A 17,936-nucleotide genomic window follows, 5' to 3' on the forward strand; every position below is an offset into this window, starting at 1 on the left:
ATCAGATCTAGGTCCTTAAATCTATTTCTCACTTCCACTGTATAATCATAAGGGACTTGATTTAGGTCATACATGTATGGTCTAGTGGTTTTCCCTACTTTCTTCAATTTAAGTCTGAATTTGGCAATAAGGATTTCATGATCTGAGCCACAGTCAGTCCCAGTCTTGTTTTTGCTGACTGTATAGAGCTTCTCCATCTTTGGCTGCAAAGAATATAATCAATCTGATTTCGGTGTTGACCATCTTCTTTTGTGTTATTGTGTTGTTGGAAGAGGGTGTTTGCTATGACCAGTGTGTTCTCTTGGCAAAACTCTATTAGCCTTTGCCCTGCTTCATTCTGTATTCCAAGGCCAAATTTGCCTGTTACTCCAGGTGTTTCTTGACTTCCTACTTTTACATTCCAGTCTCCTAAATGAAAAGGAAATGTTTTTTTGGGTGTTAGTTCTAAAAGGTCTTGTAGGTCTTTGTAGAACCATTCAACTTCAGCTTCTTTAGCATTACTGGTTGGGGCATAGACTTGGATTACTGTGATATTGAATGGTTTGCCTTGGAAACAAGATCATTCTGTTGTTTTTGAGTTTGCATCCAAGTATTGCATTTTGGACTCTTTTGTTGACTATGATGGCTGCTCCATTTTTTCTACAGACAGAATGTGGTCCACTGGAGAAGGGAATGGCAAACCACTTCAGTATTTTTGCCTTGAGAACCCCATGAACAGTATGAAAAGGCAAAATGATAGGATACTGAGGAGGAACTTTCTGGGTCAGTATGTGGCCAGTATGCTACTGGAGATCAGTGGAGAAATAACTCCAGAAAGAATGAAGGCATGGAGCCAAAGCAAAAACAATACCCAGTTGTGGATGTGACTGGTGATAGAAGCAAGGTCCAATGCTGTAAAGAGCAATAGGAACCTGGAAGTTAGGTCCATGAATCAAAGCAAATTAGAAGTGGTCAATACAAGGTTATTGTTACCATCTTTCTAAATTCCATATATACGCATTAGTACAGACATTGTGGAATGTGAAGTCAAGTGGGCCTTAGAAAGCATCACTATGAACAAAGCTAGTGGAGGTGATGGAATTCCAGTTGAGCTATTCCAAATCCTGAAATAAGATGCTGTGAAAGTGGTGCACTCAATATGCCAGCAAATTTGGAAAACTCAGCAGTGGCCACAGGACTGGAAAAGGTCAGTTTTCATTCCAATCCCAAAGAAAGGCAATGCCAAAGAATGCTCAAACTACCACACAATTGCACTCATCTCACATGCTAGTAAAGTAATGCTCAAAATTCTCCAAGCCAGGCTTCAGCAATACGTGTACCATGAACTTCCAGTTGTTCAAGCTGGTTTTAGAAAAGGTAGAAGAACCAGAGATCAAATTGCCAACATCCACTGGATCATGGAAAAAGCAAGAGAATTCCAGAAAAACATCTATTTCTGCTTTATTGACTATGCCAAAGCCTTTGACTGTGTGGATCACAATAAACTGTGGAAAATTCTGAAAGAGATGGGAATACCAGACCACCTGATCTGCCTGTTGAGAAATTTGTATGCAGGTCAGAAAGCAACAGTTAGACCTGGACCTGGAACAACAGACTGGTTCCAAATAGGAAAAGGAGTTCATCAAGGCTGTATATTGTCACCCTGTTTATTTAACTTCTATGCAGAGTACATCATGAGAAACGCTGGACTGGAAGAAACACAAACTGGAATCAAGATTGCCGGGAGAAATATCAATAATCTCAGATATGCAGATGACACCACCCTTATGGCAGAAAGTGAAGAGGAACTAAAAGCCTCTTGATGAAAGTGAAAGTGGAGAGTGAAAAAGTTGGCTTAAAGCTCAACATTAAGAAAATGAAGATCATGGCATCTAGTCCCATCACTTCATGGCAAATAGATGGGGAAATAGTGGAAACAGTGTCAGACTTTATTTTTGGGGGGCTCCAAAATCACTGCAGATGGTGAATGCAGCCATGAAATTAAAAGACGCTTACTCCTTGGAAGGAAACTTATGACCAACCTAGATAGCATATTGAAAAGCAAAGACATTACTTTGCCAACAAAGTTCCGTCTAGTCAAAGCTATGGTTTTTCCTTTGGTCATGTATGGTTGTGAAAATTGGACTGTGAAGAAGGTTGAGCACTGAGGAATTGATGCTTTTGAACTGTGGTGTTGGAGAAGACTCTTGAGAGTTCCTTGGACTGCAAGGAGATCCAACCAGTCCATTCTGAAGGAGATCAGCCCTGGGATTTCTTTCGAAGGAATGAAGCTAAAGCTAAAACTCCAGTACTTTGGCCACCTCATGTGAAGAGGTGACTCATTGGAAAAGACTCTGATGCTGGGAAGGATTGGGGGCAAGAGGAGAAGGGGACGACTGAGGATGAGATGGCTTGATGGCATCACTGACTCAATGGACATGAGTCTGAGTGAACTCCGGGAGTTGGTGATGGACAGGGAGGCCTGGTGTGCTGTGATTCATGGGGTCGCAAAGAGTCGGACACGACTGAGCGACTGATCTGATCTGATACTGTATTGGTGTTTTTCTTTCTGGCTTACTTCACTCTGTATACGGTACAGGGAGGGAGGAGGGTTCAGGATCGGGAACACATGTATCCCTGTGGTGGATTCATGTTGATATATGGCAAAACCAATACAATATTGTAAAATTAAAAAATAAAATTAAAAAAAAAGAATCTTAAAAAAAGAAGAAGAAGAAGTGATCAAACAGGAGATGGCAAGAGTTAACGATGACATTCTAGGAATCAGCGAACTAAAATGGACTGGAATGGGTGAATTTAACTCAGATGACCATAGAATATTAGTCAGCAGGAAAAATAAACTGCTAATACGTACAACAACTTGGATGATTCTCCAAGCAATTAAGCTAATTGAGTAAAAAAAAATCTGCCCCGCCAAAGTTACATATTATAAGATTTCACTTGTGTATAATTTTTGAAATGAAAAAAAGTAATGAGACAAATTTGTGGTTGGCTGCAATTAGGACCCAGGGGTTAGGGATGATGGTGGTGGTGTGGAATGAAGGTCTCAGGCTGTAAAAGGAAAAATGAAGAGTTTTTATGGTGTTAGAATTGTTCAGTGTCTTGACTGTGGTGATGGATACACAAACACAAAATGAAAACATTGTATAGAAATTAAAGCATGCACAAATGAATAAGTTAAAACTAGGAATATATAAATGTGATCAATTGATTATATTAATATCAATATCCTGATTGTAATATTATACTATACCTTTGGCTATATTACACTTTATGGCAACATATTACCATAAAGAGTTACTGAGAAAAAAGCATACAAGGGATATTACTGTACAGCTTCTTAATACTACATATTTCTCATGTAATTATTATTTAAAATAGTAATTAAATAAGAAATTGCAATAGCTAATTAAATTAAAAGTAGTTCTTTCTATAGCAACAAAAACTATAAGGATAAATCTGACAACAGATATTTAAGACCAGTAGACTGATAACTAAAAAATATTACTTAGAGAGATTTTTTTAAAGAACTAAATAAAAGGAAGTATGTCATGTTCATGGTTTCTAAAGCAATATTGTTAACATTAATTTGTCTCAAATTAAGCTGTATATTCACTGAAATTCTAATCAAAATCTCAGTAGATTTTTTTTTAAACTGACAAGGTAATTACAAAATTTATATGGAAATGCTAAGAATATAGAATATCCAAAACAGTTCTGAAAAAGAAGAGCAAGTGGAAGGAACTATCTCATGTGACCTTAAGACAGATCACATTGCTCCACTAATCAAGACACTAGTAGATCAATGGACCAGCAGGGAGAGTTAAGCATTTGTTGACCTATACTTACATGGCCAATTGATTTTTGACAATGATGAAAAGACTACGGAGGAAAGATAAGTCTTTTCCAAATGATGGCATGGAACAATTGGATAACCATATACTAGTAAAAGTAAAAGGGCTTCCCTGGTGGCTCAGACATTAAAAAATCTGCCTGCAATGTGAGAGACTCCAGTTCAATCCCTAAGTTGGGAAGATACCCTGGAAAAGGAATGGCTACTCATTCCAGTATTCTTGCCTGGAGAATTCCATGGACAGAGGTGATCTGGCAGGCTATAGTCCTTGGGGTCAAAAAGAGTCAAACACAACTGAGCCACTCACACTTTCACAGTGCTAAATAAATATGTAATTAGGTTCATACCCCATAGCTAGTCACGATCTTTCAATTTATCCCTCCCCCCTCTTACCCACTGGTAACTATAAGGCTGTTTTCTACATCTGTAACTCAATTTCTGTTCTGTAGATAAGTTCATTTATATTTTTTTCTTAAATTCCACATATAAACAGGAACATAAACCAGATGATCTAGTCATCCACTTCTAAGTATTTATCCAAGAGAAATAAATATTAATAAAATACATACAAATATTCATAGTAGCTTTATTTGTAATAGTCACAAGGTGAAAATAACATAAGCATCCACCAAAAGGTGAAAGATAGGAAAGTTGTGCCATCTGTACACAATGGAATACTACTCATCCATGAAAAGGAATGGATTCTTAGTAGTTGCCACAGGGATGACACTCAATTTAATCTTAATTATGCTGAGTGAAATAAACTAAACAAAAAGAAGTACATGTTGATAAGATTCTATTTACATAAAACTTTGGCAAAGTGCAAACCTACTCTAGTGATAAAAAGTAGATCTGTAGTTGACCCATGATAGGCATGGGATGAGAAAGCGCTGAGTGGAGAAAGTACAGGTGACATATGTTGATTATTTCAATCATATTAATAGTTTCATGACTGCATCTGTATGTAAGAACTTTTCAGTTATATACTTTTAACATGTGAACTTACTATATTCCTATTGTTGTTTAGTCGCTAAGTCACTTAGACACTTTTGTGACCCCATGGACTACAACCCACCAGGCTCCTTCTTCCATGGGATTTCCCAGGCAAGACTATGGGAATGAGTTGCCATTTTCCTCTCCAGGGGATCTTTCAGATCCAGGGAATGGAACCTGCATCTCCTACTTGGCAGGCAGATTCTTTACCACTGAGCCAGCCTCAGCTCCCCCTTTATATCTGCCATCATAGCTGGTCGTTTGGCTCTTTGAGGTCTTGTGGGCTTTCCTATCTGGAGGCCTTGCAGCATCATTCCCTGTGCTTTCCCAATCTTCACCTAGTTAACTCTCTCTCACTCCTCAGGTTTCAGTGTCATGCTTCCCACAGAAAAGAGTCATCAAACACCCAAAGTAATTAAGGCTTTAGTAGTAGAAATTCTCCCCGGCACCATGTTTTCTCTTTCAAAATTTGTCATATATTTGACTTAAATTTTTGAGTAAATGTTCAATTACTGTCTACACACAGCACAAAAACACAACAATTTACATATAATATGAGGTTAATACTTTTAAAGAACTAATTAGATGTAATTATGACAGTAATACATATAAGAACAGAGATTGAGTAGTTTTAAGATCACACATAGGGTAGCACTAGTGGTAAAGAAGCCACCTGCTAATGCAGGAGACATAAGAGACGAGGGTTTGATGCCTGGGTTGGGAAGATCTCCTGGAGAAGGGCATACCAACCCACTCCAGTATTCTTGTCTGGAGAATCCCATGGACAGAGGAGCCTGGTGGGCTATGGTCCATAGGATTGAAAAGAGTCAGACATGACTGAGGTGACTTCAGTTCAGTTCAGTTCAGTCACTCAGTCATGCTGACTCTTTGAAACCCCATGAACTTGAGCACGCCAGGCCTCCCTGTCCATCACCAACTGCAGGAGTCCACCCAAACCCATGTCCATTGAGTTGGTGATGCCATCCAACCATCTCATCCTCTGTTGTCCCCTTCTCCTCCTGCCTTCAAACTTTCTCAGCATCAGGGTCTTTTCCAATGAGTCAACTCTTCACATCAGGTGGCCAAAATATTGGAGTTTCAGGTTCAACATCAGTCCTTCCAATGAACACCCAGGACTGATCTGCTTTAGGATTGACTGGCTGGATCTCCTTGCAGCCAAGGGACTCTCAAGAGTCTTCTCCAACACCACAGTTCAAAAGCATCAACTCTCCTGCACTCAGGTCTCTTTATAGTCCAACTCTCTCATCCATACATGACTACTAAAAAAACCATAGCCTTGACTAGATGGACCTTTGTGAACAAAGTAATATCTCTGCTTTGAATATTCTATCTAGGTTGGTCACAATTTTCCTTCCAAGGAGTAAGTATTTTTTAATTTCATGGCTGCAATAACCATCTGCAGTGATTTTGGAGCCCAAAAAAGTAAAGTCAGACACTGTTTTCACTGTTTCCCCATCTATTTGCAATGAAGTGATGGGACTGGATACCACAATCTTTTAGTTTTCTGAATGTTGAACTTCAAACCAACTTTTTCACTCTTCTCTTTCACTTTCATCAAGAGGCTCTTTAGTTCTTCTTCACTTTCTGCCATAAGGGTGGTGTCATTTGCATATCTGAGATTATTGATATTTCTCCCGGCCATCTTGATTCCAGTGTGCTTCTTCCAGCCCAGCATTTCTCATGATGTACTCTACATATATGTTAAATAAGCAGAGTGGCAATATACAGCCTTGACGTACTCCTTTTCCTATTTGGAACCAGGCTGTTGTTCCATGTCCAGTTCTAACTGTTGCTTCCTGACCTGCATACAGGTTTCTCAAGAGGCAGGTCAGGTGGTCTGGTATTCCCATCCCTTGAAGAATTTTCAACAGTTTCTTATGATCCACACAGTCAAAGGCTTTGGCATAGTCAATAAAGCAGAAATAGATGCTTTTCTGGAACTCCCTTGCTTTTTCCATGATCCAGTGGATGTTGGCAATTTGACCTCTGGTTCCTCCGCCTTTTCTAAAACCAGCTTGAACATAAGGTAGTTCACGGTTCACATACTGCTGAAGCCTGGATTGGAGAATTTTGAGCATTACTTTACTAGCGTGTGAGATGACTGCAATTGTGCAGTAGTTTGAGCATTCTTTGGCATTTCCTTTCTTTGGGATTGGAATGAAAACTGACCTTTTCCAGTCCTGTAGCCACTGCTGAGTTTTCCAAATTTGCTGGCATATTGAGTGCAGCACTTTCACAGAATCATCTTTCAGGATTTGGAATAGCTCAACTGGAATTCCATCACCTCCACTAGCTTTGTTCATAGTGATGCTTTCTAAGGCACACTTGACTTCACATTCCAGGATGTCTGGCTCTAGGTCAGTGATCACACCATCGTGGTTATCTGGGTCATGAAGATCTTTTTTGTACAGTTCTTCTGTGTATTCTTGCCATCTCTTCTTAATATCTTCTGCTTCTGTTAGGTCCATACCATTTCTGTCCTTTATCGAGCCCATCTTTGCATGAAATGGTCCTTTGGTATCTCTGATTTTCTTGAAGAGATCCCTAGTCTTTCCCATTCTGTTGTTTTCCTCTATTTCTTTGCATTGATCGCTGAAGAAGGCTTTCTTATCTCTTCTTGCTATTCTTCGGAACTCCGCATTCAGATGGTTATATCTTTCCTTTCCTCCTTTGCTTTTCACTTCTCTTCTTTTCACAGCTATTTGTAAGGCCTCCCCAGACAGCCATTTTGCTTTTTTGCATTTCTTTTCCATGGGGATGGTCTTGATCCCTGTCTCCTGTACAATGTCACAAACCTCATTCCATAGTTCATCAGGCACTCTATCTATCAGATCTAGGTCCTTAAATCTATTTCTCACTTCCACTGTATAATCATAAGGGATTTGATGTAGGTCATACCTGAATGGTCTAGTGGTTTTCCCTACTTTCTTCAATTTAAGTCTGAATTTGGCAATAAGGAGTTCATGGTCTGAGCCACAGTCAGCTCCTGGTCTTATTTTTGCTGACTGTATAGAGCTTCTCCATCTTTGGCTGCAAAGAATATAATCAATCTGATTTCGGTGTTGACCATTTGGTGATGTCCATGTATATATAGTCTTCTTTTGTGTTGTTGGAAGAGGGTGTTTGTTATGACCAGTGCATTTTCTTGGCAAAACTCTCTTAGTCTTTGCCCTGCTTCATTCCCTATTCCAAGGCCAAATTTGCCTGTTACTCCAGGTTTTTTTTTGACTTCCTACTTTTGCATTCCAGTCTCCTTTAATGAAAAGGACATATTTTTGGGGTGTTAGTTCCAAAAGGTCTTGTAGGTCTTCATAGAACCGTTCAACTTCAGCTTCTTCAGCGTTACTGGCTGGGGCATAAACTTGGATTAATGTGATATTGAATGGTTTGCCTTGGAAATGAACAGAGATCATTCTGTCATTTTGAGATTGCATCCAAGTACTGCATTTTGGACTCTATTGTTGACCATGATGGCCACCCCATTTCTTCTGAGGGATTCCTGCCCACAGTAGGAGATAAAATGGTCGTCTGAGTTAAATTCACCCATTCCAGTCCATTTCAGTTCGCTGATTCCTAGAATGTGGGCATTCACTCTTGCCATCTCTTGTTTGACCACTTCCAATTTGCCTTGATTCATGGACCTGACATTCCAGGTTCCTATTCAATATTGCTCTTTACAGCATCGGACCTTGCTTCTTTCACCAGTCACATCCACAGCTGGGTATTCTTTTTGCTTTGGCTCCATGCCTTCATTCTTTCTGGAGTTATTTCTCCACTGATCTCCAGTAGCATATTGGGCACCTACTGACCTGGGGAGTTCCTCTTTCAGTATCCTATCATTTTGCCTTTTCATAGTGTTCATGGGGTTCTCAAGGCAAGAATGCTGAAGTGGTTTGCCATTCCCTTCTCCAGTGGACCACATTCTGTCAGATCTCTCTACCATGACCCACCCATCTTGGGTTGCCACACGGGCATGGCTTAGTTTCATTGAGTTAGACAAGGCTGTGGTCCTAGTGTGATTAGATTGACTAGTTTTCTGTGAGTATGGTTTCAGTGTGTTTGCCCTCTGATGCCCTCTCGCAACACCTACCGTCTTACTTGGGTTTCTCTTACCTTGGGCGTGGGGTATCTCTTCACGGCTGCTCCAGCAAAGCGCAGCCATTGCTCCTTACCTTGGACGAGGGGTATCTCCTCACTGCTGCCCTTCCTGACTTTCAACATGGGATAGCTCCTCTAGGCCCTCCTGCGCCCGCACAGCCATGGCTCCTTGGACATGGGGTTGGTGCTCCCAGCCACCACCCCTGGCCTCGGGCGTGGGGGCGTAGGGTAGCTCCTCCTGCCTGCTGCCCCTGGCCTCGGGCTTAGGGGCGTGGGGTAGTTCCTCCTGCCTGCCACCCCTGGCCTCAGGCTTGTGGCGTGGGGTATCTCCTCTCAGCCGCCGCCCCTGACCTCAATAGCCAGACATTATAAGGTTAATTGCATACATTGTCTTTTCTATTTTTTTTTTTTTAAAAAAAAAAAAAAGTTTATCTGATAAGGATTTGCAACTTCAACCAGTAGACAGGCTTTTGGTTAAATGACACTGCCAATTGACAGATTAAAAACATCATGATATTTAAAATTCTTCATCCTCCAAATGGATCAGTGGCCTAAAGTACAGGAGTGTTCATAAACTATCTTTGTAATATATTGCCTTCTGTCAGTGAGAAAGGACTTATCTTAAATCAAGAGTTGAAATACTGCCAGTATCTAAGATACATTTATTTCTTTAAAGGTGGTGATTTTTTAAGCCAAACTTCTCCCCTGCTAGATTAGAATTTACATCAGTAAGTAAAATCCAGACATATTTAAGATATTAACAATCTTGCAAACTGTAGTAATTTAGCTGTATTTAAATAAAGTGTGTCATTAGTACAAGAGAAGACTGGTTTGTTTATAAAAAATATAATTTTTGCTTTCAACTACATCTTTTTGTAACGTGCATATTTCTGTTACTAAAATGGAATAAATACATTATATTCTATCTTTATAGAAACAGTCCTAAATAATAAACAGAATTTTTCATTGACCATCCTAAATAGATGGTATATCTTTAGAGACCAGTGTTCTTACCAAATGTCTCATTAATATCCCTTCTAGACATAAATTACAGTCAAATCTTCTATTCCTAGTTTGGCTTGCTTCTAAATTTGTCTCCCTTGTCAACACACTGTAAATCAAATTTGATCCATATTGAAAGCAGTATAATGTTTTTAAACTGGTTTCTTTATGGATGACAATGTCAGGAAAATTAATAATCAATATTCAGCAGCCTAGAATTTAATCCAATTGTTAAAATTTCAATACTGTCCTTAGCCCTCAGTTCTGGATTGATTGGCAAAATTGAATACTAATTTAAAAACAACATATAGGATGTTGACTAAACAGAATTAGCCATTATTCTTATACCTTAAATAGTTTAATGTTTTCATGATGCCATGGAATAAACTATTCTTTTCAGAACCAGGAAAATCCAATTTTAGAATTTTAAGTTTGGTGAGAGCTTTGGTTTTCTACCAAAAGTAGTACAGACTTCTTTCCTAAAAGAAGGCAGTCTAAATTCTAGTGGCATATCAAATAAATCACGATAGCCATCCCTGCTATGCCTAAGGTTGCTTCAGTAGGCTGATGCACTGGTGAAATAACAAGATTATATTTCAGGAGCATACGAGGGAGAAAAGGACAGAAATTCTAATTAAGTTTGAAATCTGTATATTTCTGGAATGATGAATACACAGGAGAATATGGTAATCCAGAATGCCAATCTCATTTTCACTAAACTTCTAAAATTTTTAATAATACTCTAATTTCTCACCTTCATATAAGACTCAAGGTCCACTTATAATAAAGGTCTCAAAAGAGCCCAAAGGCAAACTCAGATATCACATTTTTCTGTTTGAAAAGTGCAGTGTGAGCAGTCCAGGTTCCAGGATTCAGGTTTCATTGTCACGCCCTTGCTACACAGGTTGCACCGCAAAGAAACCACCATAAATCATCTCGAGGCTGTATACAATTAATTTTACGTTCTGTGCTTGTCCTCCTCTATGTTTTATGCTATTTCTTCTGATATTTGATTTTTGAGGTCATTCTTGGTTTGAGGTGAAATACCTCAAGCTTAATATTAAAATATCACTGGGTGTTATTATAGTATAAGTTTTAATAACAAAATTCAGGGTCACCTTTTTTTCCACAAGTTTTAAAATGAATGTCATAAATGTGTCCAAAGAAAACCTGTAACTCCCTAACGCTTTTAACTATAAGAAGGTATTATGTGGGTTTACTATATAATTTTTTGAAGGGCAAAATATTTCTACTCTCCCTGCATGTTTTCACAATGATCTTTATCTTATTTATTATTACCTTGGAAGTGGTTTCAGACTTCATCAGAGTTTCTTACCACTTAGATGATTTGAAGTAAAGCAGGAAAAAAAAAAAAACCCTTTTTAATGATTTTCAGAATAGCTATTCTTCCAGACGGGAGTCTCCGGATCCTAAATGCTTCTAAATCAGATGAGGGAAAGTACATTTGCCGAGGGGAAAATGTCTTTGGCTCTGCTGAAATCACAGCTACAGTATCTGTAAAAGGTAAGAAAATGTGATGAATTTTCTATAAGCATAGTTTCATGGCCTTATCTGAAAGAGAATAAATGCAACATGCATGTATGTGTGTTTGCTTGTATATGTGCACATGCTTCTGTTGATGAAATCTAATTGCAAATTAAGGACAAACACAGTCAAATTGTCCCTTTCCGTTATTTAGGGGACTGTGAAGAAAGGAACATATTATTGGTAGAAATTTAAGTATTTTGCTTTGAACAAAATATGTGGGAGGGTAAAGAGAGCTTTCTGAAGTTTTAGTTGGTATCTCAAAAATTTCAAGTATGCCAGCAGAATAAAAATATTTTCCTCAACCAAGATTAATTTTAGCATCAGTCAGTAATGTTGCTGTGTTACCACTTCAACTGGGAATTTGGGGCAAAAAAGAGAAGCAGAAAGAGGATATGAACATGTGCTGTTGGAGTATGCATCAGATGAAGCAACACCAGAGCTACTCTTTGATGTCGACATCAGTGGAACTTTTTTATACACTGTCATTTTTCAGTATTATAAATGTTACTGCTTAAATGTTTCTGTTAGTTTTCTAGTTCTAAAGTGAACTAGATTTCAAATCTAGAACCCTCTTTTGAGACTACTTGTCAAATTATAAGAAAATCTCCTGTCTTAAACACTGTCTTCATTTGGCAAAGGAATGCTTTTCACAACAAAGTACATCCCTTGCTTTTTCCCATTTGTGCATATAGTATACAGTGAATCATACTTTGGCCACAAAAATATAAAATTTTACTTTTTCTCTTTTTTAGAAGTAGAAATACAATTAAAATAGCCAACATTCTGATATTTTAGAAAAGAGGCAAACATCCACGGAAGAAAAGAACATAATTTTTAAAATGCCTCCATTTATACAGCATACATTACTGGAACACAATTCAGTCTTCGAGTTTGAGTCTCATTCTTAGTGTGTGTTAAATAATCTTTTCCATAGTGAGGCAAGGCAGAATTCACAGACTTTTTCATTTAATAATAGCAAAAATGCTTTCTGTTAATTATGAGTTAAGTGGAATGTTTAGTTACTCAGAACATTCCAGTTGTCACAAAGTTTAAACTGCAGTATGCTGTGATTATCTGTCCTCTCTGATGAAGCCAGAATTTAGAATGCCACACAGAATATCTGAGTTCCATAATGTTAGTATTTACAGTGACATTCCTTTCCTGGTGTCGCTCTTTCCTCTCAGAGACTCCTTAGAAGGAACTTATCAACGGTTAACAATGGTGCTTCATCAGACTATGCTATTGCAAACAATAGAGCTGGAATAGGAAAATTAGGCTAATTTTTAGTCATTTGTGCCAGGCGTCTTGAGTCATGTACAGTCAGGAGTCTAATTAGGAAAAAAGAAAAAATCAAAGTCCTGTCTTCATCATCCCCCTACTTATTCAAATATATATATATAAATATATATATACATAATTATATATCATATTGCATGCATTTGATCATTAGCTTATTATTATATATATATAATATATATATATTGCATATATTTGATCATTAGCTTAAATATCCCTTAGATGTACAGTTGGTATTAGCATTTATTGGTTTAAAGTTGCTCTACATCCAGTAAAAATATATCTATCTTTTAAAACTTAAAGTGGATCATTAGTTAGTATAAACATTTTTTTCTTAAAAAAAATTCTATTCACCATTTTGCCTTTGTTTAGATCTCAGTCAAAGCAGCTATTGGAGGTGATAGTTTATAATCAGCCAGAGGTGCCTCTTCTACTCCTCTACTTACAAGAAGGTTTTGTAAACTACAAAGAAAATACAAGTTGGTACCGTAGCAGTAGTAGCATAGTTTCATCTTTGTTAAGATAGTCATTTGAAGGGAGGTTCTTCCTATACCCCTTAAAGAAGTGAACTTGCTTGAATTATTTTTCCTTCGATGTGGGGCTTTTTTTTTTTTTAAGTGTAAAAATCCTTTCTATACTTGATGATCCTTAAAGGTGGACAGGGAAGCTACAGAGTCTTTTTTCTAATACTTCGCCTTCCAGGATGCCAAATGCTGTTACTAGTTGTATAGTCTTCCCTCTTTTTCATCAAGCTGACTTGTTAATAGGAATAGTGACTTTTAAATCATCAGTACCCTACAAATACCTAGTAAAATACCCTAAATACAATAAAAGATATTTCAATTAATAATAGTTTATTAAAAGATACATATCTGGAGCAACTATGTTACATAGATTCCCTGTTTAATTTTTCTCTATTATTTAAAATACAGAATGCAGGGGAAAACTATGTGCTATGCTAATTAATGTATTTTTATTTCTATAGAACCTACAAGAATAGAGCTTACTCCTAAAAGAACAGAGTTAACAGTGGGAGAAAGCATTGTCCTTAATTGCAAAGCAATTCACGATCCTAGCTTGGATGTCACTTTCTACTGGACACTGAAAGGACAGCCTATTGATTTCGAAAAGGAAGGTGGACATTTTGAAAGCATCAGGGCCGTAAGTTAACACAATTTTGTTCTTTGAATAATAATACTTTTAGAAATTTAGAATCAAATGTAAAAATTTTCTTATTGATGAAATGTTTAGGAAAAAGTTCAAATTACTTTTTATTTCATTATTCTCTGTTATGTTAAACTGAGAGTAATATTTATTTAAAACTTCCCAGTAAGAAATTGGAAATACTTCATTATGCAAATTTGGTTTTTTGCAACTTGTATTCATTTGATTAGTACTGTCCATATTTATACCTTACTTCTCAAATATTATGTAGCTACATCAGCTGACTAGTATTATTTAAAGCATTCTTAGTAATTATGATACAATAAATAAGTGAAATAAGAATGCTTGCTCTTGAAGAAATAGTAATGCTTGGAGATTCTTTAATCTCTCACAAACTACAGAATTTAAACTTGCAACCCAAAATCAGAATGCTGTAACCTTAGATAAACGTTAACAGACATGCTCATTTTTCAACTGCCAAATCTTTTCCTGTAATATCTTCTATTGTATGTCTACTAAATGAAGTAAGACACCTTTTTAACCAAATCCTATAGTACCATCACAGTGTCTTAACTCAACAGAGAACTGGAAAAAAGATCTTTTCTCCACACTGGCTTGTTTAAGACACAAAAGAGTGACACAGAGGGGGAGAAAGATGATGGAACTAGAGTGGCAGAGAGACTCTGGCTGGGATATCACTTCAATAGTGGCAGAAGAGGTGGATCCAAATGCAATTTATGCCTGAAAATCCAATTTAAAATGCTGCCACATGCTTATTAATACCAGTTTATCCTTCTCTAAACACTGTATGAAGCACTGGAAAACCACAGCTCTGGTGAGCTCAAACATAAAAAAAACTGTTTGGATTGAATTTTATTTTAAAGGTAATGAGATACAATGGGGAAAGTCCTAGACCCAAAGTCAGGAAATTTCTGGATCAAGTTCCAGCTCAATCCTTAATCAGCTATGTAACACAAATCCAGTCACTTGACCTGCCTGGGCATTGATTGCATAAGGAACTAAAGTAAGGCAGTTGGGCCAGAGAATTTCTAAGACCCCCTCTCACTCTAGAATTTGACAAATTTATATTAGGAGAAAAGTAAGAATGAACTTTATTGCATTTTTCAATGCAAACAAAATTAAACATTTTCTTCTAACTTATTCTTTCATTCTGATTTATTTTTAATTAATGAGAGAGACTGCATAAATAAGAAATAATTACCAACTGTATTATTCACATTTCATTAAATAAATTAATTTTAATTAGCAATGGTTATGTTATATACAAAACTTATTGATCATGTTAAACTCATTTCCCTCAAATTTGTGATTTTCATTTACCTTGAGTTGATCATTTCTTCAAGACTGTGAGCAAATTTTATGCTATGAATGTCATAAAATAAAACCAGAAAAATATGACATTAAAATGTTACATTTGAAAACAACAAATACTCCAAAAAATATACCTTCTAAGGATTTTCTGTAAACAATTATTTTGAGTGATCAGACACATAAAGGTATGTCTAAAATGAATTTTCACTTCATAGAAGCAGGTGCTTTCTTTATTTTAAAATATCAATCAATAAATGGTCTTGGTACAATTATGTGAATTCTTGTTTTTCTCTCTTAGATATCCACATTAGTTTCATATCCATTTATTTGTATCAATAAATACCTTTAATCCTTTTCATAAGGTTGGCGATTAATAACACCTGCTCTATCTCTCTTTGTACATATGTTGTTCTTGCCCTTGAGAAGTACAAAATTGACTCCCTGCTCCATGCAAACTCATATTGCTTTAAGCCATTATAAATTAGGCTCAGTTTGTAGACAGGGATAATAAACTATAGAACAGAAGAATAGAGCAAGTTATTATATTGAGAAGAAAGAAAAATATTTAGCTTTAAGATCATCTAGGATTTATTGCTTTAGTATATTTAGAAAAAAAATCATAGTTTTTTTTTTTTTTACTTTTTAAAGTATTTAGAAGCTTCAAAATGACAAGGTCTAAAAGAAATAGTCTATTCCCCTTCTCCGAATATCCTCAAAGACTGATTGGGTCTTGGCTGGCTTTAAGGGCATACCTGAGAGAGAATCTGATTTTGTGACTTTGAAAAGTCAGAGGGAAAAAGAAAAGCATTCTTTTTCCATCCTGCCTTTCTCCTTGTGAAATAATACATCTGAGAAATAGCATGTTTCAGAAGGAGGGATGAAAGAGTTATAAAGAAGCGAGATTTGGGAAGGCCTCTGAACGTGTGGAAACCTTCTGTTTGAGAAGTCAGTTGAAGACTCTGGGACAAGAGGGCAGGCCAGGGCTCAGAGGAAAGACTGGTGGGGTGGTCTGTGGCTTGCTTGTGTGTCAGAAGAGAGCCACTAAGGAGAGCTTAAGGATCTAGGTTGGCCCAGCAGAGTAGGAAGTCCAACAGGATTTGGGATTTAGGCAGGAAAAGAGTATGCCTTTGACTGGAGAAGTCTCTACATTAACTGCCCTGGGCTAACCCACCAGTGGGTGATTGAATGAAGACGAATCAGAAGAGAAAGGGGGAGATAGGTGTATTTTTAAGCACATTAACACTGCATAGTGTCAGATGAATCAACCAATCTTTGAAAAAAACAAAAAGATACCAATTGTGTTGATTTTTTTCCATTTTGTAATGCCAAAATACAGCTTCATGAACTCCTCTACTTTTCAACCAGTCACAGTGATGTCTTTTATACACAGCCACTGGTTTGCAGACAAAGCTCTATGTAAAATGTTACGTGTAGCTTTTATAACACGTACAGGCAAGGTATAATTATGTTGTAAATAAAATAGTGCATTTGAACTGCATTTCAAGAGAGTGAATAAATAAACATATCATCACATCAGGTTAAAAGAATAATAGCTATTGCTTTGAAATCTATAATGAAAATGCTTCTATTTCTCTTGCCTCTTTACTTTGGCCATGTTTTACAAACCCAGCAATTTGACTGATTTTTGGAGTGAATCCATTACTGAAGCCTTTGTTGAAAGGGTCCAAACTAAATCAATTAGTCTGTAAACATTTGATCCAATTCACCCAAATCACATTTTGGCAATGATACGAGCTAACCAAAGGTAGCAAGTTAGTGAGGCTATTCTTAAGATTCACTTTAGATTCAATTTTACAAGCTAAGTGTTGTGGAGGATCCAAGCTAAAAGACATGACCCTTCTCCTCTAAAAGAACACAGTTTAATGGGACAGGCAGCTAGAAATCTTCTATCAGAGGGCTATCACTGGGGAGCTCTACATATTGCTGGCAGGAGGACTTGGTACTCGAACTGGATCTGGACTGTTAAGATTTTGTCAAGAGGTTATGAGGAGAAACTGCATTTCAGACAGAGTGAGCAGGTGAAGCAAAGGCAAAGCAGAGAGCTCAGAGCATCTCTCAGAACAGTGAGGAACCATAGTCCTGATGGTATAGTGAGGATGCAGAGTAGAGGATAAGGCAATATTTGTTGGATGCGTTTAAAGGTGAACAGCAGACTCCTCATTGTTAAACTGATTTCGAGCGATGGAATCTGGATTGTATTTGGAATACAGCAGGGAGCCGTGTGACTCAGATTTGTTCTTTAGGAAGATAATTCTGACAGCCTTGTGGAGCAGGGGTTGAATAGCTTGCCAACTTTACATTCATCCCAGGCAGGTTAAGCAGAGGTTGGGGCTTGCCAGGTGCAGTGGTAAAAAATCTGCCTGCCAGTGTAGCAGACACAGGAGACACAGGTTTGATCCCTGGGTCGGGAAGATCCCCTGGAGAAGGAAATGGCAACCTACTCCAGTATTCTTGCCTGGGAAATCCCATGGACAGAGGAGCCTGGTGGGCTATAGTCCACAGGGTCACAAAGAGTCTTACGTGGCTGAGCGCTCGCGTGCACACGCGTGCACAGACACACACACACACACACACAGGTTACAATGAGACACTGACCATTATAAGCAAC

The 17,936-nt window shown here is 37.5% G+C and overlaps 1 protein-coding gene across 1 annotated transcript in view; it reads left to right on the forward strand.

Annotated features, from left to right (window-relative positions):
• Nucleotides 1-17,936, forward strand: part of CNTN5 (contactin 5) — a 663,141-nt gene that overhangs the window by 472,467 nt on the left and 172,738 nt on the right. Inside the window, exons 11-12 of the mRNA XM_070383116.1 lie at nucleotides 11,364-11,491; nucleotides 13,797-13,972. Of these exons, the coding sequence (XP_070239217.1) occupies nucleotides 11,364-11,491; nucleotides 13,797-13,972 (304 nt within the window). The remainder of the gene's footprint in view (nucleotides 1-11,363; nucleotides 11,492-13,796; nucleotides 13,973-17,936) is intronic.

Source organism: Bos mutus, chromosome 15 (assembly GCF_027580195.1).
Source record: "Bos mutus isolate GX-2022 chromosome 15, NWIPB_WYAK_1.1, whole genome shotgun sequence".
Taxonomy (NCBI): domain Eukaryota; kingdom Metazoa; phylum Chordata; class Mammalia; order Artiodactyla; family Bovidae; genus Bos; species Bos mutus.